The following is a 22,566-nucleotide window of genomic DNA, read 5'->3' as shown; positions in this document are numbered from 1 at the left end:
AAAAAGAGGTTCATTAAAGTATAAAAATAATATTGAAAATAGCAAAAAAAAATACTGCAATATAAAATATGATCATATATACCAGAGTAAATGAGTGTGTAGAATGAGATAATTTTACACAAGGAGAAAAAGAAGTGTGACTCAGAAAGACAGATATGGGAATGAATATCTGAAACTGGGATTCTGTTAGCTGGTAATCATTTTGCCCTGGAGGCATCTTCTCTTATGAAACTCTGTCAAACAGTGGCAGGAAGCCCACTGAGACTTTTGCATCCTCTTCACATCAGATCCCGTAAGCTAGTTAGAAAACCAATCAAGTCTTTCCATAATATGGGTAAAATAATACTGTCCAGTGTGTTCAAGATACATTTTGTCACTAAAGACAGAGAAAAGATCAAAACCAGAGAGGCATCATTAAAGGTGTCCAACTTACAGTGAAAAACCTACACACTTCAAACTATGACATATAAATTGAGTCAAACTATTGAGGAAAAGCAGAGCAAGCTCCTGGCAAGATTACTTGATCAAACAACACTCTTTTTTTTTTAATTAAATGAGTCTTTTTATTTACTTGACTTTTTAATATTTTCATTCTTTTTTTTTTAAAATGGTGACTCCTTTTCTTTTTTATAAATTTATTTATTTATTTTTGGCTGTGTTGGGTCTTCATTGCTGCGCACGAGCTTTCTCTAGTTGTGGCCAGTGGGGGCTACTCTTCGTTGCGGTGTGTGGGCTTCTCATTGTGGTGGCTTCTCTTGTTGTGGAGCACAGGCTATAGGCGTGCGGGCTTCAGTGGTTGTGGCACGTGGGATCAGTAGTTGTGGCCTGCGGGCTCTAGAGCTCAGGATCCGTAGTTGTGGCACATGGGCTTAGCTGCTCCGCAGCATGTGGGATCTTCCTGGACCAGGGATCGAACCCGTATCCCCTGCATTGGCAGGCGGATTCTTAACCACTGCACCACCAGGGAAGTCCCCAAACAATACTTTTGGATGTCACATGAAATAAATGGCACATAGTGTGAAAGAGCAATGGCTGTCCTAAGTGAGTACTAGCAGACAGTTGGCTTTGTTGTTGAATACAAACCACTTGTGGCAAACCTTGTTCATTGTTGATCCAGAAATTTATTCCGTCCCTTCTTTCCTGATTTTGATCCATACACCAAGGTCTCCAATCTCAGGCAATTAATTACAAGTGGTCTAAATCAATCATGACCAGCCCATTTCCCACTTTCCCAGTCTCCTTTGCTGCTACATGAGACCCAGTTCTGGCCTATTAAATACGATGAAAAGTCTGCTGAGGGTACTTCTATCTATGAAAATTTTTGGTTTTGTTTTGTTTTCAGAAAATGGGTATACGTGCTGGTACCCCCCCCCTTCCCCCTTATTCCTGACTTAACTGTGGTCATGATGCCTGGACCTGGGCAGCCATCTTGCACCTATGAAGCAACCAGCACAAGGTAAAGGCTGAGAGAATTCTAGAGACACCAGCACTGACACTATTGAATGTCAGTGGCTGCCACCTTCCAGCCTTCCCATTACAGTACACAAGTAAACTGTAGTGCATTCTCTATTATTGGTAATTGAAAGCATTCCTAATGGGTGTACCACTGATGTGTCAGTTTGCCACATATTTTCCAAAAACACAGGAAGGAAATGTACCTGCTGACTTTTTGTTCTATGTATCACTGAATTCCTTTGCAAGATTAGATGAATGAGCTTCTGGTTTCCAGTTGGGTTCAGCCATGGGGAGATCCAGCAGGGACAGGAGAGGGAAGCAAATGAGATCAGGTATTTAGTTCTTTGGTTTCCTGCCTGTGAGTCTCCATGGGTTGGATGTATCCTCCAGTAGGGGGCCACTGGTCCTCCCAAGGCAGCCAACCCACTCAGTTCTCTCCCTTCTAGTGACCTCTCCCTTCCCCCCACATTTTCCCTTCAGGTCTATTGGTGGTAACAGCTCTGCTGCTGCTCGTCCAGGTTATTGCACCATCCCTTGGGGTGCTCCTACACCTACATGTTTGTAAGTAGTACCATTGTAAATAAGCTTTCCTAAAGTGATCCTGTTTTGAGAGTGCCATTATCTGATGGTACACTGACTGTCAGATTTAAAAGAAAACACACACACACACACACACACACACACAACTTGCATCTGAACACCAACCACACACCACTGTATTCACAAAGACCAGCTGTCAGGCAACAATCTGGCTCCTGATCTCGATATGTGTAGAAGCAAATAGCAAGAAGAGTCAATGCCCTCTATTCATGCCTCTCCGACTATGCCTTTTCAGAATACTGTGTGGAGAAATGGACAGCAAGTAAAAGACACTGTTGAACAAAGTATGCTGGCTGTTGAGGGAAAGATATTCACATGAGGTTTTGAAATAAGAGATGAGATACAGCGTCCCTTTGTGGTACCGATAGCTCTTTGCCACAGGTGGCTCACTGACTCAAGAAGCATCTCAGTGGCACATTCAGTATCTTGGTTACCCTGAACCTTTGGCTTCAGGGCGAGACTATCACTATTTTTCATGTTGAGGATATCAAGAATTTTGTTTTCTTTTTTGGTTTTTGTTAGTGTGATTCTAAGGATATCAAGAATTTGAAGACAGAACTGTGGTGCCAAGGCTCAGCCTTTGAGAATATGACTCTTTCCCTACATTTGAAGGTTTTCTTCTCTTGGCAGAGAAATAAATCAATATAAAGGCAACCACTAGAAAAATTAAAAACAGACTATAAAACTTCAAATCATCAGACAAAAATACAAACACATGTGAGCACACACACATACATATCAAAGAAAACAAAAGAAATGCATGTAAAACATAGAAAACAGAGGAAGCATTAAAATAGCAGCAGAAGATAAGATGACAGAAGTAAGCATAATACACGTTATATCAAGAAATGTAAATAGAATAAACCCATATTATAACAGAAAAAAAGATTATGAGATCATAAAATAATGTTCTATTGTATGTTGTATAGAAGAGATGCATCTTTACCAGAATCACTCAGAAAAGTTAAAATATAAACCAAGGTATACAAGAAAATACTGAGCTGAGGCTGCAATGTTACTATCAGTCAAGGTCAAATTCAAAATAAAAATGCTAAATGAGAGAAAAGGAAGTTAAACAGGAAAGACAGCAGTATCCACGTTAAGAATCTAGTTTTTTGAAATCTCTAGCATAGCTTCAAAACCAAGAATAAGATATGAGAGTTGAGAATAACAGTATACATACAGAAAATGCAAAGAGAAATTGGATGAGACATGAGTACATTTTAACTGACCTCATCGGCTCATGACCTAGTAAGAAACAAAAGATAAGGAGGAATGTGGGGAATCCAAATAGTAATTAGTAATTAAATATGATAGAACGTGAGGTGCAAAAATCTCAAATAAAATACTAGCAAATATAAATCAATACCTTCAAAGAATCATTCATCATATCCAAGTAAGTTCATTCTAGTAATGCAGGTGGCCCAACATTAGGGAATTTGTAATAAAACTGACCATATTAATAGATCAGAGAAGAACTATATAACATCTCAATACATGCCAAAAAGACATTTGAAAAATATCCCACATCAATTGCTGCTTAAAACAAACAAAACCATAACAGAATAGCTAAATTATGCATAGATGATATGACTGAAAAATGCACAACCGACAATGCACAACAGACAATAAGAGAATTCAAAATGATGGCAGTTTACAAAGCTTAATATACAAAACTCAGTAGCCTTCCTCTACATAAAAAATATCATTTACCAGAATATATAATAGCAATTACACTCATAATAGCAATCAAAAAGATAAAATATTCAGAACAATACTTAAAAGACATATAAGGGCCTTTATGAATATTAAAATTATACAGGGAACATTCTATACTGACCTTTTGAATAGAAAGACCCAATATTATAAAAACATCAATGCTCAATTAATGTATCAATTCAATGTGATTCTAACTAAAATACAGGATTTTAAGGTGGGGAGCTTGTCAAAAAATGATAAGAAACTCAAATGGGGAATTAAATAAGGGGCCGGGAAAGCCCTGTAAAAGAAAAGTAACACGATGGGGCTACACCTATCAGATGACAAAACACATTATGAAATTGTAATTTGTAAAGCAATTTGGTACCCAAAGATGAAATAGACAACTCAGTGGACCAGAGTAGAGAACTAGAAACAGACTCCAGAACACATGAGAATTCAATTTCTGTTTAAGGTGACATTTGAATTAAAAGAAAAAGGTGGTAGGAAAATAAATCATTTGGGGGAAAAAATAAAATGGAAACCCTATACCATACCTTAAGTCAAAATAAATTCCAAATGGGTAAAGGATTTATATATTTAAAAATAAGACCGTAAAGGGCTTCCCTGGTGGCGCAGTGGTTGGGAGTCCCCCTGCCAATACAGAGGACACAGCTGCGAGCCCTGGTCCAGGAAGATCCCACATGCCGCGGAGCAACCAAGCCTATGCGCCACAACTACTGAAGCCCATGGGCCTAGAGCTCGTGCTCCGCAGCAAGAGAAGGCACCGCAATGAGAAGCCTGCACACTGCAACGAAGAGTAGCCCCTGCTCACTGAAACTAGAGAAAGCCCGTACGCAGCAACGAAGACCCAACGCATCCTGATAGGGAATGCAACACACAAACACCAGGATCCCTAAGGCCAATATTTAAGAAATTTGGCTACATAAAAATTTAAAACTTCTGTATGATAGAACATACTATCAACCTGGGTAAAAAGCAAACCAGGATTAAGTGCCACATGTGTGACAGACAGAAGGGCTCATCCCCCTAATCCTCAAAGACCTAAAACAACACAAGATAAGTAAAGAATATAAACCCGTGGTCTAGAGGGAAACACAAATGGTTTATAAGAGCCATAATTTCACTCATAATTAGAGTGATGCAATTAAAACAGTAAGATCTCTTCTTGGTTTCTCCTATCAGATTGGCAGAGATCAATAAGTTTGATAACACTCAGTGCCAGGGAGGGTGTTGGGAAACAGGCATGCTCAAATACTACTGGTTGAGAGTAAAATTGGTGCAACTCTGGGGAGGGCGATTTGGCAGTATCAGTCAAAATCCTTTGACCCAGAACTCAACTGCTCAGATTTTCAATCCACAGATCTACACTAAAAAGTCTTCCAGTTCAGATGAACAAGAATGTTCAGGAAATGTGCTTGAAGACGTTCCCCTCTCCTGGTTTTCGCTTTCCACAGCCTTAGCTCAGTGGGTCCCAATCTTTGATGTGCATCAGAATCAATGGAGGGCTGGTTAGAATGCAGGTTGCTGGGGCCACGCTGCCAGAGTTTCTGATTAGTGGGTCTGGAGAGGACCCAATAATCTTCATTTCTAACAAGTTCTCGGGTGATGTTGACGCTGCTGGCCTGGGAGCCACACCTTTAGCCTGTTTGAGGGACTAGGGTACGTGGAGGAATGGGGGCTTGGAGAGATGGGTTCCTTTGAGGGAAAGGAGGAGGAGGCAAGGTGGAGAGGAACAGGATGCTCCCCAGGACTGGGCAGAGGAGGAGATAGTAGGCTGAGGTTATCCCCAGAGGGATGTTTGAGCCTCCTAAGGAGACAGGACTTAGTCCCCATTCCCAGTCTCACTAAAGACTCCTTCCTTCCCTTCCCACAACCAAGGTTGGCTCAGAAACAGCAGAGCCCACCTACTCTCTGTGAATCCATAGGCGTGGATAGGGGCATGCTACCCATGAGCAGAAAACATGGACTGAAGATCAGAGAGCCAGGCCATCTAGGACAGAGAAGGCATCCCCACTCCTCAGACAAACTTTGGAGGCAGCATGTGGGAGAGGGTCCCTGCTGACTGAGGTTGAAGTTCTCCTTGGGACTTAGCTGCTTTGATTTGATTTTGAAAAATAATATTTTTTCAGCCAGGGTGCTGGGAAAACTGGCTATTCACATGCAAAAGAATGAAGCTTGACTCTGACCTTATACCATATACAAAAGTTAACTCAAAATCGATCAAAGACATAAATGTAAGAGCTAAAACTATAAAACCCTTAGATGCAAAAACCATGAATCTCCTTGCACCTAAGAATCATGGTGGAATGAAACTCTTACAGTAATTTAGATGGAGAGAAACCTAAAGAGCTGAACCTGACCTGTGAGCCCCAGGTATCCCTCACTGGTCAGGAGGTAGACTTACTGGTGGACAGCTGAGAACAACCGCATCCCTTTCACAGTTATGGCACTATGATTGTCATCCCCTCCTCCCCTCCTTTTATCAAGGTTAGACTTACATACAGTGACATAAACAAATCTTAAGAGTAGACCTTGAATTTTTACATATGTATATGCTTGTCCAAGCATTGTCCAGAATAAGATATAGAACACCTCCAGTACCCCAGAAGGCTCGTCACCCTTCCTAGTCAATACTCACAAAGGTAATATTATCTGTCACTGTGCTTTAGTTCTGCCTATTTTTAAACTTCATATAAATAAATGGAATCATAGTTATTCCTCTTTCGTGCTTGGTTTCTTTTACTCAACATAATGTTTTAAAGATTCATCCTTGTCATTATATGAGGCAATTGTTCTTTTTCATTGCTGTGTAATATTTCATTGTATGATAAATCGTAGTTGTTTTCAGTCACCTATTGGACATTTGCGTTGTTTCTAGTTTCAGGCTGTTATGAATAAAGCTGCCATAACATTCTTGTAAGTGTCTTTCGTGGACATAAGCACCTTTTTTTCTCTTGGGAATATACAGAGCAGTAGAATTATAAGATCATAGAGTCTGGCCTTAGTAGGTACTGCCAAATTATTTTCCAAACTGTATCAGTTTACCCTCCCAACAACAATGTATGATAAATCTGATGAATTCTCAATCCTGCTGCATTTAGTACTTAAAAAAAAGTCCTTTTAATTTTAATCTTTCGGATGGAAGTGCATCATTAATTTTTAATTTAAAAAATCTATTTAAAACTAGTAGTAATTTTTTATTTACCTAAAATTGGGTGGTCCATGGATGCTGAATGTTTGAGAAACTTGTGGGACTCTCCAAAGTATTCAAAAATTCCCTGAGGGTGTGTGGGTGTGTTTTTGCCTCTGTATGTGCCATAGTCACAGATGGATGCTGCTCCAGACCCACCCTCCTTGCCTTGGAACAGACCCTTCATTTCCCTACCAACAGGAAGAGCTTACTTGTGATCCCAGAGGGAGATGTTTCTCATCACCAGCAACATCTGGGGAACATCTGGTGAGCCCATCCCAGGACAGGGAGATGCTTTTCTAGAGAAAACACATCACTTATTTGATTCTTTTTATTCTCCTATGTTTTCCCTTATTTTCTCCTTTTCCTGCCTCCCAAACCCTGTCAACCATTGGCCTCCCTGCTCTAAGCCCCCTCTCCAGCCCTTGCCAACTCCCTGCTCTGGTCTCTGTCCTGTCTGGTTTCCCTCATACACAGCCCAGCAGGATGCAAACTGAGACAGCCTGAGAGACCCTCATTAACTAGTGCTCAACTCTACCCAGTTCCCTGATCAGCAGGCAGCATCTTCTAGAAACTAGCTCAAGGAATGTTGAAGGTAGTGGAGTTCTCTGGTCTAATGCCCCCATCTCACAAATTGGAAGACTTGAGAGAGAGAGACAGAGAGAGACTCACACACACACACACACACACACACACACACACACACACAGAGAGAGAGAGAGAGAGAGAGAGAGAGAGAGAGAGAGAACTAGAACTCCACTGTAGGTCACAGAGACCTCCCTGTCTCCTGAGGACCTACCTAGAGGATTAGAGGCAGGAAGGAGGAGGCAGTGGAAGAAGTGATTCCTTGGGACCAGCAAGGTCTATCACCCAGCAGCCACAGGAGACAGTGCAGCTGAGTATTTGAGGGGGGTGGGAGTGGGTGGGTAGCCACCCGCCTCATAGCCCTAAGGGCTGAGTCACCTCTAGCAAAGGACACAGCTTTGTAGCCTTTCAACTCCCTCCAGAGATGTCTCAGCCACACCCAGGGCTTCAAGGTACCGGCTGTCTGCTGATGACCCTTCCATCCCCACTTCCAGCCCTGCCCTCTCCTTGAGCCCCAGCTCCCTGTACATGTTTACTGCATAGACAATTTATTCAATATGTTCTTAACAAGCACGAAGGATAGTCAGACATGGTCCCTGCCCTCCCAGGGCTCACAGACAACTCACATGGAAATGCACAAGGAAACCATACAACTAAGTGGGTGCAAGGCAGGTGCAGGCTGGGGAGTAGCATCTTTGGAAGTTTAAATCAGGATGAGCAGCACACACCCCAAGAACTGACTGCTGGCAATCAGAGCTGGAGTGCAGTTATCAAGGGCGTGGGGTGGAAGTGCAGAGGTTAGGGTGGAAGAAACTTATGGAGGTACAGAACAGAATACCTCGTGTGTAAATTAAAACTAGGTTGTAGCAGTGTTACAAGCACAATGTGCAAGTAAAAAGACTTGCACACATTAAAGACAAAATGGAGGAGCAGTGAAGTGATTGGGGTGTGGGAGTTTGAAGAGGTGAGGGTGCAAAGGTGGGCGAGGACCTGATTATTCTGGCTTTGTAGGCCCCCACAGAGTTGAGACTTCATCCTGAGGGCACTGGTAAGTCATTGAAAGGTTACCTCCCCCCTGCAGGCCCCCCAGGTACACACATTCAAAGCATCCAGCAAGAACAGGGGCTGTAGCTTCCCCCAACCTGCATTCCTCCTAGGGTTCTTCCTTAGAAAGGTAAAGGGCAGGCAGACCCCTCCTGGCCCCCTCCACCTACACACCTGTGGCTAGAGAGGCCCTTACCATCATCTCTACCGCAGATGCCATCCAGGCAGGACAGGTCACCCCCACCCGCCACCTGGAGTGAGGTAGAAGGGAATCCTGAGGGCTGGGCTAGTCACACACAGCATTCTTCTAGGACAGTCAAAGAACCCAGAATGCAGCGGGAGCCAGAAGGGGGGAGGGTCAGGCTCCCACGAAGGCTCCCTGGAGGAGGCAGTGCAAGCTGAGACCTTAAAGGCGGTGGGATTCTGGTAAGCAGCGAGAGGGCAAGAAGGCGTTCCAGGCGAGAGGGACACCTGCAGGAAAGGTGTGAGGGTAGAAACGCTCAGGGCACGCGTGGTGGGTAGGATCTGACCAGCGCTTGGGAAGAGGGGAGGAGGGTGGGTTCCTGGGCCAGAACTCGCTGCCGGGGCATGCACACACTTTCCCCGGCGCAGTAATACTGGGAGAGTTGGCCACTACCCAGGAAAGGCCTTGGCGGGAGCAGAGCGGGCAGTGGGCCATTTTAAGTGGCCAGGGTTTGGCTGAGAAGAAACCAGCCTTTTTTTTTTTCTTCTTTTTTAAGAGAGGGATCGGGTGGCGGTGGGGATGGGGATAAGCTGGTTATAGGAACCCCTAGCTCAGGGCTTCTGCAGAGTCTCTGGCCCATGGGCAGAGGTGAAGGTCGGGACCAAGGATGACCTTGTCTCCCAACCCCCTATCTCTACTCCCATCCCCCACCCGTTTCATCCCCAGAGTATACTTTACAGGCGATCTGGGGGTGAGGGGTAGGAAGGGGGCAGAGGAGGGAACGTTTGATGGGATTATAGTAAACTGCCTCGGGCTCGGTGGCGGTTAGGGCGTGTAGGAGGCCTGGGCTCTGCCACCGCCGGGTGGCCTGACGGACGCTCCGCGCTGCTCCGGGCCTCAGTGTACCGATCTGTAAACGGGGGCCGCGAGCAGAGGTGGGGATCTTCCCGACCTGCTCGGCCTGCCGGGAGTGTCAGAGACTCCCGGAACGCATGCGGGAGAGGGCCCGGGGTAGGGCGGCGAAGGGGCGCGGGAGAGGCTGGGGGCCGAGAGCGCCCGCGGCGCTGGCGCGGGGTCAGAGTCCACAGGGAGGCCCGCGGCCGCTAAGTTGGCTCGGGCCGGGAGGTGCGGTGCCTCCGGGGCAGGGGGGGGCGGTGCCACGGGGCGGGGCTGGGCGGGGCGGCGGGCGGGAGGCCCGGCGTGCGTCAGCGCCGTGAGCCCCGGAGTTTTCCACTGACGAGGAGGGCGGAGCTGCGGGCGGGGCCGGGCGCAGCCAGTCTCCCGCCGCCGCCGCCGCTGCCGGACGCGCAGAGCGAGGGGCTGCTGGGCCGACGGCTGCCCACCGAGCTAGCGAGCGAGCGAGCGCGGGGTCGCAGCGCAGGGGGCGTTCCCGGCCAGGACGAGGGTCGCGGCGTTGTCCTTGGCGAGCGTCCGGATCGCAGGTCAGCACCGTGGGCTCCGGGCCGGGCGACGGGACCTTGAGGAGGGGGTGTCCCGCACGGGACGCGCTGCTTCCCGGACCCTGCCGTTTGCCCCCCGCCACTTTGAGCGGGTGCCAGGGCGGGGACAGCCCGGCCCCGGACGGCGCGCCACGGCCGGAGTCCGGGTCGGGAGACTGGGAGGCGACAGTCTCAGGTTGTCCGCTCCCCCTCCCCGCCCCGCCGCCGGGACCCCAAGAGGTCCCGGCGCCCCGAGCGCGGGGCGGGTGGCTGCCCCGTGGTTGCGCGCTGGCGGCGGGCTGGCCACGGGCGCGCGTCCGCGGGTGAGTTCCCTTTTGACCCAGTTGCCTGAGAACTTTTCAGAAGTTCCTCGCGTGGCCGGAGCAGGTGACATTTGTCGCCTTCCTCCTCGGGCTCCCCCCGGGGGCGGGTGCCGGGGCTGCGGCGAGTGCCCGGCGTCAGTCAGGGAGGGAGTGGAGGGGTGAGAGTGGAGTGAGACTCCGTGAGTCACGGACCCCGGGAGGGAGGGAGGAGGAGGGATTGTGTCGTACGCTCACCTGTTTGTCAGTCACCGTCACACGCAGAGGCCACCGCTGTGAGTCATGGGTGCAGCTACACCGGCCACCCGCGGGCACATGTAGGCTTCCCCCACGCACAGCTCCCTCCCCAGCACGTACTTCCTACAGGTCCTCAGTTTCCCCTCCCGGGGGCCCTTACACCGGCACGGCACTGTTGAGATGCCCACACTACAGCAGCCGTCACACACTTAGTCACTCCTGCTCCCTGGCACAGTCACACACAGCCCACACTCCTGACACAAGGGGGTCCCTCCCGGGTTCCACTGCCCACTCGACACCTCCACTCAGATGTCTCACAGTCCTCTAGAGCGGAACTCATAGCTTGCCCCCAAATCCTCATCATCACTGCCTTCTTTGGTCCCCACCTCCAGAGGTCACCGGGTTCCCTTCCCCTTTCTCCTAAGCCTTTGGCCTGTCATCTCTCACCTAGCTCTGGCAGCTCGGTCCAACCGGTCACACCCCCTTCTGTCCCTTGCTGAGCCATCTTTTTAAAATGCAAATCTGGTATTGTCACTCCCTACTTCAACCCTTCTGTGGCTTCCTGTGCCCTCAGGCTAAAGCCTGCCCTGTCAGCCCTGGCTCCCTGGCTCCTGAAGCCCCCTCCCAGGCCGTCCCTTCCCCCTCATCTCTCTGCCTCTTCCTCTTCAAGTCCCTCCCGCTTCCTGTGCTCCCCTCTCTCTCTGGAGCTTTTCCTACATCCCATCCTTTACTCCAAGAGATCTGTCTTCACCCCCAGCTGTACCCCTCCCACCCTCCATCCTACCACCCAGCACGGTTTGTAACTCATTATACTCCTCCCCACTAAACTCAAAACTTCAAGGGGGCAACACTGGTCTGTGTCTTGCTCCCTGTATGCCCAGGTGTGTGACACAGTGCTTGGCATGTCTTAGGTGCTCCATAAATATTTGTTGAAGGAATGAATGAATGAGAGTGAAGGGGGCCTTGCTTAGGTGGAAGAAGCAGTCTCTGTCAGGTGCAGTTTCCTTTCTGCAGGAGCAATTGCCTCATGTAGCCAGCAAACGTTTGGCACCTCCCCAGTGCCAGGCCCTGGAGGCCAAGGCTGAGGAACTGTCCCCTCCCCCGGGGATCACTTTTGGAGGGATGGGTGGGGGAGGGGTGTGCCAAGGCTCCCTGCCTGCCCTCTCTGGGCTGCCTTGGCTGCCTTTCTAGCCAGTCCCCATGGGGGCCTGAGGTGCTCAGAGGTGCTCTCTCCTTCTGCCAGTAAGTAGTTCCTGAGGATCCGAGGTCATCTGACCCCAGGTACTGGGGGGAGCTGGCCTGGCCTGGCCAAGGCCTGGGGCTCTGAGGTTAAAGGACATTCTTCAAATTCCTGAAGGAGGGTGGAGGCAGCTGAAGGTTCCCCCTTCTCAATACCAGCTCTCACTGGGGGCCAGGGCATTGGGACAGCTGTGGTCGAAGAGGAGTTGGTGTGACTTTTCAGAGGCCTGGGGATTCCTGCCCCCAAACAGCCTTTGTTTGCCTGGTATCCAGGGTGAGGTGGCCTTCCCTTGGCTCACATGGTGTGGCCTGAGTGTGTAGGTAGTTGTGGCTAGTAGGGTGGGGAGGCGCCCCTCCTCCTCCTGGGCTGTCAGCTTCTGTGGGTGGTGACGGCAGGACGGCCTGATTCTCAGGGCCCAGGCAGATCCCGGAAGAAGCCTGGTTCTCTTCAATTCAGGGCCTGTCTCCGGGGCTCCTTGGGGGTGTGGTATTTCTGTCTGAGCAGGCTCCTGGGAATTGCTTTTCCTTCCTCCAGGACCCTCGGAGGGGGCTGTGCTCACCCTGGGAACCGTGCCACGGTCAGGATCTTGATTCCTGGGTAGCTGCTGAGGGCCCCTCCCCCACCCTCTGACTCACTGTCTGACACTTTTCTTGGACTCTTTCACTATCTTTCATTCCTTTTCTGACTTGGCCTCTCCTGTCTCTGGCTGAGTCTTTTTGTCTCATCTGCCTCTGCCTCTCTCAGCCTCTGGATCCCTAGGTCGGGCGGCGGAGCACAAGAGCCAGGGGCTCTTCCTCCTCCCCAGTGTCAGGGAGGAGATGATTTCCCATTTCCAGGTCTGCAGATTTTGCTGGGTGCTCATCATTAGAACCTGCACCACGGGCTGTAGCTTTCCTGTGTCCCCGTTCCCTGTCTGCAGCCTTGGAGTTTATAACCCCCTCACCTTAAGCTCGCAGTCTGTAGACATCCCTGAGGCAGAGCCAGGGTGTCTGGCTTGAACCTGCTTCCTTAACACTCCTTCTGTTTGTTTACTCTTGGGGAACCTCCTGAGATGCCTGTGTTGGCACCTGCCTGCAGCCTGAGCTTCCTTTTCCTGCTCTCAGAGCTACCCCCTTCTGGGTGCTATTCTTGCTCAAACCCTCAGGCATAGGTTGGGGGATGGGCACGTCCTCCCCTCCAACTAACTGTGACAGGAGCAGGAGGAGGGCACACTGACCAGCGGGCCCCGTGACCTCATGTGCCTAAATTGTTTCTCTGTGTATACCTGATCTGCAGCGTCAGCTGCCTACCTCTGATGGTCCTCAGGAGGCTTCTCTGTGCCAGACTCTATTCCAGGCACAGGCACAGTGCCGATCAGGCCGAGAGGCCTTCAGCCTGGCATGAGGGAGATGAGTAGTGAGGCCATTGCAGGAAGGGGCCGTAAGGGCTGCGATGGGGGAATCCCAGAGCCCGCGGGAGCCCAGAGAGTCATGTAGTGGGGAGGAGTGAGGGTTTCAGGGAGGCCTTCTTGGAGATGACTTCTAAAGGGGAGTGAGGCTGGGTTCCAGCTTGTGCAAAGGCCAGGAGGTGAGCAGGTCATGGCCATTTGGGCAACTGCAAGTTCAGCTGGAGTATAAAGTGGGGGGGCTGGGGAGAGTCTTGCATGATGGATCTGGAGGGGAGGCAGCAGCCAGGCCTTTATTAGCCTCTTTGTGGACTTGTGGAATTGTGGACTTGATCCTAAGGGCTCCCCTTAGGGAATGATTTTCTGCATGGGGGTGGCAGTAGATAAACACGCGGTTTAATAAGATCACTCTAGCTGTAGGGTAAAGAGTGGCTGCGGGCAGAGGGCAGAAACAGAGGCAGGGGACATGGGTAGTAGCAGTGGAACAGAGACATAGGGGTAACAGACTTACAGAATTGAAGGTGACATACGTAAAATGCACAAAGTATATGAATCTTATGTGTACAGTGAGATGTTTTAGACACTCATGGAACCACCACCCAGATCAACATAGAATATTTCTAGACACCCCTCACCCCGACCCCCCCCCCCCGACCCCGCCCCGGGAAAATTCCCTCATGACTGTCCCCAGTGCATGCCCTTCCCACTTGCTGGATAACCACGATTCTGAACTGTATCATCACTGATTGGGTTTATCATCACTGATTGGGTTTGCCTTTTCTTGAACTTCATTCACATGTAATCTTGTGTCTGGCTTCCGTCACTCAACATGGTATCAGTGAGATCCATCTGTATTGTGTGTATCCAGGAGCTCTTTCTTTTTTTCTCAGTGTAGAATGACACATTCACCAAGCATTTACCACTGTTCTAAGAACCTGACATGTAATGATTCACATAAACTTCCCATCCCTGTGAGGTTGTAAGACAAAGAATTGAAGACACAGAGAAGTTAAGGAACTTGCCCAGGGTCACCCAGCCAACTGATAGCCAAGACAGGGTTCGAATGTAAGCAGTCTGGTTCTGGAGCCAAGGTTTTCTTAACACTATGCTGGGTGGCCTCCGTGATACCTACCAAGTCTGTGCCTGGCCTTGTGTGGCTTAAATGAGCTAATGTGTACTTCCAGGACTGGGTGACTGGATGTGGATGGAGGGAGACAGGAAGGAGTTGAGGATGACTGCAGGTTTCTGGCTTGAGTAAGTGGGTGGGTGGCAGTGCTGTTACTAAGATAGGGAACACAGGAAGAGGAACAGATGGCATGGGGGGTGGGGAACAGAGACAAGGGGTTCGATTTGGGGCCTGCAGAATTTTGTTTCTAAGGGATGGCCAGGCAGAGAGACCAAGTGAGCCTTTGGTTCGGGGGAATCTCAGGCTTAGGTGTGTGATTAGGACAGCATTCAGCACCCTGTAGACAGCATCTGGAGTTTGGGAAAGGATGGGGTCTCCCAACGGGATTGTGGTGGGGACAAGATGCGTGGGTTGTGGTTTGTCCTTGTGTGTTTCTGTGTCTGGGTGCCTCTGTGCTCTGTCTGCTTGTGTATATGTGTGTGTATGCCTGCCTCTGGGCCATGAGTTCCCGCATCTCCTGTGAGAGCCTTCAGGTCAGCTGAGAGCTGGGTTGTGTTTGTTTGTGGTTTGACCCTGGGGGGTGGGGGCTGGTGCCAAGCCTGAGAAACTGTTTGCTGAGAAGCCCCCGGAAACACCTGTGCGTCCTCCTTCCCTGGGACCGTTGTTGTTGGAGGGTTGGCAAGTCGGGGAGCTTCTCTTGCTGCTCATGTGCCTGTGGGGAGAGGCTGTCCCTGGGATGAATTTCATCTAGCAAGTTGGTTGGCGGCATACTGCCTGGGTCTGGGATCCACAGACTTTGTGGAAGGCTAGGCAAACGGGGATAGGGGTGTTTAGAAAGGACACCTGAGTAGGGGAGATCGCCAGCCTTCTGGTTGGTTTTTCCTGTTCACTCTCATTTCCTGTGATGGCAGTGGGGGAGGGGCTCCCCAGCACTGGGGCCTCTGCATCGTTTCCCCTTCCTCCTGGTGAGAGGCACAGAGAGACAAGGTAGCTGGGCTCAGCCCTAAGGGCCGAGTCCTTTGGGGATTCCCAAGCAGTGGAAGGGGTTGTTATTTGCTGCAGCATTTAAGGGAAGGAGCCCCAAGTGCCCTCCACTCGGTTGAGGCCAGCCAAGCTGTGGGAATCTCTGGTTGCACTCCTGTGGAGGGCTGAGACCCTTAAAGGGGAGACACAGCGAGCAGTGTATCCTGGGGTGCTCCAAGTCACCCAGCTACGGACGGGAGAGCGTCGTCTTGGCCGGTCAGTTTTACTAGAAGAGGGTTTTTTTTTTTTTTAAGGGGAGAAAAGAATTTCCCTAGGAAGTTATTTCAAACAAACAGGGTTAGATATTGGAGTGGAAGGCAAGATGAAGGTGAATTTTGAAGATCAAACAGGAGATGCTAAAGAGACACAAAGCCCAGGTGGCTCTGGCCCCAGTCAGGCCTGGAGGCCGGGGACTTCTCTTGTGGGCGGGGGTTTCTAAGGGAGAGTCCGAGCAGCTCCATCACAGGGAAGTTGGACGCTGGAAATCGGGGCTGGTGTCAAAGCCACGCTGTTCCCTGAGTCCTGGTCAGCCTGGCCCCTAACGAGGGCCCGTTGCTGGGGTGTGCGGGTGGCGTGTCTGTGGGTGTGCTAGGGGCAGGAGGAGGAGGAGGAAGAGCCACTGTACGAGGTCCGTGCAGGTTGTCAGCATGCGCCCAGCCTCACACACACAAAGGCACACAGATGCAGCTGTGTGAATCACCCAGCCAGTGAGTCAGCCCCAGGATTCCTGCCGGGGAATGAGCGTGGCCAGGCTGAGGTCTGTCGGTCCATCTGTCGGTCTGGCGTGTGCGTGCGTGTAGGTGGATTACAGGAGGTAGAGGGGAAGGTGCCCGGTGCTGTCCCAGGAGGGCTTTGGGGCAGAGGTGGCGGGAGTCTGTAAGGGCCAGGACGAGGGTTTGGATCTCAGTGCTCCGTCTGGTGCAAAGAAGCCAACTAGAGATGTGGCCCTGGCACGTAGGGCTCCTCGGGGAGGGCCTGGGTTGCCTTGGAGGGTGGGTGGGAGAGGTGATGACCAGGGCTGGGTGCCCACCTCCGCCCTCGGGCCTGCCATCTAGAGCTTTCCCCTTCCTGTTCCAGGCTGTCTGTGCCCAGACCCCAGAGTACCCCTCACCACCATGACTGGGCTGCTGAAGAGGAAGTTCGACCAGCTGGATGAGGACTCCTCCTCACTCTGCTCGTCCTCCTCCTCTTTGTCCTCCTCGGGCCGCCACTCTCCCTCCTGCTCCCCGAGCTCTTCGGCCTCCCCGTCTTGGGACTCGGATGAGGAAGGCCCCTGGGATCAGATGCCCTTGCCTGACCGCAACTTCTGTGGCCCCCGAAGTTTCACCCGTGAGTCCCTTCACCCTGGGAACGCATTACACCCCTCTTTCCTTCCTGAAGATGAAATTGGGGGGCCCTGATGAAGTCGTTCTGGCCTCTGGAGGTCATGTCCCCGTGGCTTTAGCTTCCCTACTTGACTCCCCACCTCATCCACTTCCTGTCCTACAGGGGTCACTCGGGAATGCCCCCTGTCCAGAGGCACTTGGGTCCAGCTACATTCACCTTTATTTAACCTTGGGACTCTCCAGCTTATAAGTCATCATGTTCAGGGCAGGGCTCCTCAGTGGCCCTGGGGCCTTCCCGCCCAGCTCCGTCCCTCAGTTCCTGTTTTGTTTCTCCAGCTGGCTCCCTATCCTCTACCAGCTGAACTGCCCGAGTCCCACACCCCACGCTTCTGTGCTGAGGGGCCTGTCAGGCTGGTCCCTCGCCTAGCAAAACGCTGTTTGGCTTTGCCTGAACGCAGTGAAAAGGTTTTTTCCCAGTTAATTTTTCAAGCTTGCGTAAGTCTGATTCCAAACTGACAAAGATGGCCCTAGAGCAGTGTTTCTCAACCTTATTTTTCATTATTGCACCCCAAATCCCAAGGAGCCCATTGAGACATTTTCTCCCTGATCCTCCCCACCATGATGTCTTAATACCACAGATATGTCTATTTATGTACTATATGCATATCTGTACATTATACATGAGAAAGTATAATTTTTACCAGATAGAATCTAACAGTACATTAACTGACTAAACTACTATGGGTTTACTTTGGAAATACAAGGGTGGTTTAATACTATAAAATCTAATCAATATAGTTTACCAAATGACTATGTCAGAGGAGGAAAAATATAAGAGCCGCTGTAGATACTGAAAGAATATTTGATAACATGTAATATTCCTTCCAGATAAGACCCTCTGTATGATAAGAATAAGTAAATTCTACCTTAAATGATAAAAAAATACATGTCTCATCAACCTAAAACCTGGCATTACAATTAATGAGGAAATACTGGAAGCAGTCCCACTTAGTCAGGAACAAGATGAGGACACTGTCTGTCACCACTGTTAGTTGACATTGTTCAGGAAGTGCTAGACAATTCAGTTAGCAAAGAGAATGAGAAATATACTGGATTGGGACAGGCAAAATTGCCATGATTTGCAGGTGTTCGACTACATGATAAATTCAAGAATATGTATACAGAAAACCTATTAGAAGGGAATTCCCTCAGGTAGCTGGGTACAAAATTAATATATTAAGTTTAAATATATGGAATTGCTAAGATTTGATTATTTCATGGTAACTTCTTATGGTTCAACCTAATAAAAATCAATAGTATACCAATATATATATTGAATATGCCAATACATAGCTTACTAATCAACATACTTAATAACTTATAAAGGGTAGACCTTTCTAAGCTTGTTGCAAAATACAGAAGCTATAAAGGAAGAGCTCAATATACTTTTGATTATATAAACCTTAGAAATTATTTCGTAAAAGCCCACAAGCAAAAATAAAGGACTAGCAGAAACTAACACAACATTGTAAAGCAACTATACTCCAATAAAGATGTTAAAAAAAAGGACTAAAATATTTGCACAGATAGGTTAGATGATTAATGTCTAATATGGAGTATATATAAAAAGCTCCTACAAATAAATTTTTTAAGAACTATAGAGGGACTTCCCTGGTGGCCCAGTGGTTAAGACTCCGTGCTTCCACTGCAGGGGGCACGGGTTCTATCCCTGGTCAGGAAACTAAGATCCCGCATGCCGCATGGCACTCACCGCCCCCCCACTGAAAAAAAAAAAAAAGAACTATAGAAAACTGTGCAGGGGAACTGTAAATGGCTACTAAAGATGGGAAAGATATTTACTGCTCTCATCTGGACTGGTAAATAACAATGAGCCAGTGTTGACATAGGGTGATGTTGCATTTTACCAGCTCCAGTCTCGGCCAGGCCGGCTCCTAGGCTCAGATCCATGTCTTTTTTGGGGTATGAGGGGTGTGAGGAGAGAGGGTTCAGCATCACCTCCTGGGGGTTAGGCCCTGCCTCACAGAGAACTAATGCCCGCCCCTCCCCTGCCTGCCTTCCAGCCCTGTCCATCCTGAAGCGGACCCCCCGGAAGCGCCCAGGCCGGGTAGCCTTCGATGGCATCACTGTCTTCTACTTCCCTCGGTGCCAGGGCTTCACCAGTGTGCCCAGCCGCGGCGGCTGCACCCTGGGTATGGCCTCCCGCCACAGTGCCTACCGCCGCTTCTCCCTGGCCGAGTTTACGCAGGAGCAAGCCCGGGCACGGCAAGAGAAGCTGCGCCTACGCTTGAAGGAGGAGAAGCTGGAGGCGCTGAGATGGAAGGTGGGGAGACCCTCTGCATGGCCCTCGCCCTAGGAGTTGCTCTGAAGTCCTAGCCTTGGGGGGACAGGTGTCAGGGTGGATGCCGATTTGCTTGTTGTGTTTGTGGGAGGCCTGTGGGGCTGTGATTGGCCTGATCAGGGTTTGCTGCCAAATTATCTGCAGGCAGATGGGTATAGAAGGTCTCCTGTTTGCTGCAGGGCTGGGGACGTGGTGCCTGAATATGCCTGACCTCACTGGGAAGGGGGAGTGGATGGGACACCGGGGGTCGGTGTATCTGTCTGGGGGAGGGGGTTTGTCCACGGACTGGGGAATAACATGAATACGAAACCTGTTTGCAAACACCCTAAGGGTATTTTCTTGGCTGTTCCATTCACTATGGCATCCACAGTGCCCAGCCCAGAGAGAGTAAGCACGTGGCAGGGGGGTATTTATCAAGTGACCGATGCTGCCAGAAACTGCATCCGTGTCTGCCTCTCACGTCTCTCCTCTCTTCTCTGGACACAGCTTTCGGAGGCCGGGATACCCAAGACGGAGGCCAGCCTGCCGCTTACAGTGGACACCATAGATGATGCCTCTGTGGAGGAGGATTTGGCAGTGGCTGTGGCAGGTGGCCAGTTGGAGGAAATGACCTTCCTCCAGCCCTACCCAGCCCGGAAGCGGCGGGCTCTGCTGCGGGCCTCGGGCGTGCGGAGGATCGATCGTGAGGAGAAGCGAGAGCTGCAGGCCCTGCGCCAGTCCCGGGAGGACTGTGGCTGTCGCTGTGACAGGGTCTGTGACCCTGAGACCTGCAGCTGTAGCCTGGCGGGCATCAAGTGCCAGGTACGGGAGCCAGGCGGGGCTGGGAAGGCGAGCCTGAGTCAGGGCCTTCTCCGGGCTCCGCCGGATCCTCACCTGCACCTCTGCTTTCTTTGCAGATGGACCACACAGCGTTCCCCTGTGGTTGCTGCAGAGAGGGCTGTGAGAACCCTAAGGGCCGTGTGGAATTTAATCAGGCGCGAGTTCAGACCCATTTCATTCACACGCTCACCCGCCTGCAGCTGGAGCAGGGGGCCGAGAGCCTTGGGGAGCTGGAGGCCCCGGCCCAGGGTGCCGCATTCAGCCCCAGCGAGCAGGTCCTGGCCCCCACGTTCCCACTGGCCAAGCCCCCCGTGAGCAGCGAGCTGGGAGACAACAGCTGCAGCAGCGACATGACCGATTCGTCCACAGCATCGAGCAGCAGCGAGGCACCCAGTGGCTCTGCCCACCCGGCCCTGCCCGGCCCCGCCTTCCAGCCCGGAGTGGACGATGACAGCCTGGCTCGGATCCTGAGCTTCAGTGACTCTGACCTGGGTGGAGAGGGGGAGGAGGAGGAGGAAGGGGGTGTGGGCAGCCTGGACAACCTCAGCTGCTTCCACCCAGCTGACATCTTTGGTACCGGTGACCCCACTGGCCTGGCCAGCTGGACCCACAGCTATTCCAGCTCCAGCCTCGCGTCAGGCATTCTGGATGAAAATGCCAACCTGGATGCCAGCTGCCTCCTCAATAGTGGCCTTGAAAGCTTGGGGGAAGGCAGCCTCCCCGGCCCCCCGGTGCCAGCCATCACGGATGCCGGCCAGAGCAGCTCAGTGGACCTGAGCTTGTCCTCCTGTGACTCCTTCAAGCTGCTCCAGGCCCTGCCAGACTACAGTCTGGGGCCCCACTACACCTCCCAAAAGGTGTCTGATAGCCTGGACAACCTCGAGGCGGCCCACTTCGCCCTGCCTGCCTTTTCTCCCCCTGGGGACGCCAGCACGTGCTTCCTGGAGTCCATCATGGGCTTGTCTGAGCCAGCCGCCGAGGCCCTGGCTCCCTTCATGGACGGCCAGTTGTTTGAGGACACTGCCCCAGCGTCGCTGGTGGAGCCTGTGTCTGTGTGAGGGTTAGGGTGCCTTTTCCCGGCCCCAAGAGCCCTGTTGCTGCTTCATTGTAATTGGGGGCTCCCTGAGGTCTGCCTGTATGTAACGGTCTCCCATTGGCTGGCTCCCATGTGGGCACTCCTAATTTTCATGCAACACTCTGGATTTATTTATTTATTTTTGTAACCTTCTGTGCTGAAGCGGGACGGGGGGGCGCTTCCCCTTTCAGCCGCCTGGTCCCCCATATGCCCACACCCTCTCTTCCACTTCCATGGCCGTGCCAGGAGCAGGAAGAAATGTGGCTCCCCTGGAGCTTTGCAGACTCCTTTTCGGTCTTGTATGGTGTTCCTAAGCCCAAAGACAGCCACACAGGGCTGAAATCAGCCACTTCTTAAGGCTTCTTCTGCCACCCTGAGCCCTAGACTCATGGGTGGCTGAATCCTCTGGACTGTGAAGACTATAATTTATTTCCATAATTTATTTGGAGACTAGGTGGCTGGCAGGCAATGCTAGGGTTGGGGTGGGGCACAGGCCCCTGCGAGTCCCTTTGCCTTTTAGTCCTGCAGCCCTGCCCTTGCCGGGGCTTTGCTGTAGACCAGGCATGGATTTGAGCCCTCTGTCTAATGTGGCAGCTGCCCTGCTCCGGCTGGCTGAGCAAGCCGGAGCTGGCCTGGGACAGCATCTGGGCAGGGGGAGGGGCTGGGCTGACCAACCGTGACCAAAACCCTCTTCTGCCCCACGCAGCCCCCTCTCCTTCCTGTCCTCTGCCCCATCTTCCCCCTCCCCAAAGGCTGCAGCTTTTATTCCAAGCCCATCAATGTAGGAGGGGGAAGCAGGAGGCCCAGAGAGGGCAAGGGGCTGCCCCAGGGCCTGTAGCACGCCCCTGACCACTCGGGGCTTTCCAGGCACGCACTCCAGCCTGGTCCACCTGCCTGTACCCTAAGGCCAGTTGGCCAGGGGCGAGGGGTGGCTCCTTATGGCTTTCATGCCCTTTGTTTGCAGATGTTGAATTTCGCATCATAGTTTCTATATTGTCCCTGAGTATTAGAACTGTAATTTATTCATTTTTCTGTGTCTGTGCCAAGAAGCCCAGGCTCTGGGCCTGCCCTCTTGCCTAGGAGGCCTTGCCAGCCTGCGAGCTTGTGGGAACACCTTGTACCTGAGCTTACAGGTACCAATAAAGAGGCTCTATTTTTCAGTGTGGTCTGTGTTTGTGGATCTGGGAGCACATTTGTGGGACCAGGAGCACAGGTACACCCTCAGGTGGCAGGGAGGAGGGAGGGGGAGGGGGAGGCAGGCCCTGCTGGGCAGTATGGACATTGAGGCTGTGTTGGGGATAGAAGTGGGGGACACTGGGCCTCTTTCCATGCCAGCCAGTCAACTCAGAGACAGGAAGCCAGTGAGAAGAGGCTGGCCGGGCCGATGGAGCAGTTTTCCCCTTGGATGAAGCCATCTCCAGTGGTCACCTGGATGGTGG

General features: G+C 51.1%; 1 protein-coding gene across 1 annotated transcript; it reads left to right on the top strand.

Annotated features, from left to right (window-relative positions):
• Window positions 1-10,138: 10,138 nt before the first annotated feature.
• CSRNP1 (cysteine and serine rich nuclear protein 1) lies at window positions 10,139-22,287 on the top strand. Its single transcript, XM_082847386.1, has 5 exons — window positions 10,139-10,222; window positions 16,627-16,878; window positions 18,956-19,215; window positions 19,720-20,034; window positions 20,130-22,287. Exons 2-5 carry the CDS (start codon window positions 16,665-16,667, stop codon window positions 21,108-21,110), a joined length of 1,770 nt encoding a protein of 589 aa, XP_082703512.1. The 5' UTR covers window positions 10,139-10,222; window positions 16,627-16,664; the 3' UTR covers window positions 21,111-22,287.
• Window positions 22,288-22,566: the final 279 nt, after the last annotated feature.

Source organism: Leucopleurus acutus (genome assembly GCF_964270905.1).
Source record: "Leucopleurus acutus genome assembly, chromosome: 10".
NCBI lineage: Eukaryota > Metazoa > Chordata > Mammalia > Artiodactyla > Delphinidae > Leucopleurus > Leucopleurus acutus.
The sequence above is the reverse complement of the archived record's forward strand: the minus strand, read 5'-3'. Positions and strand labels throughout refer to the sequence as shown.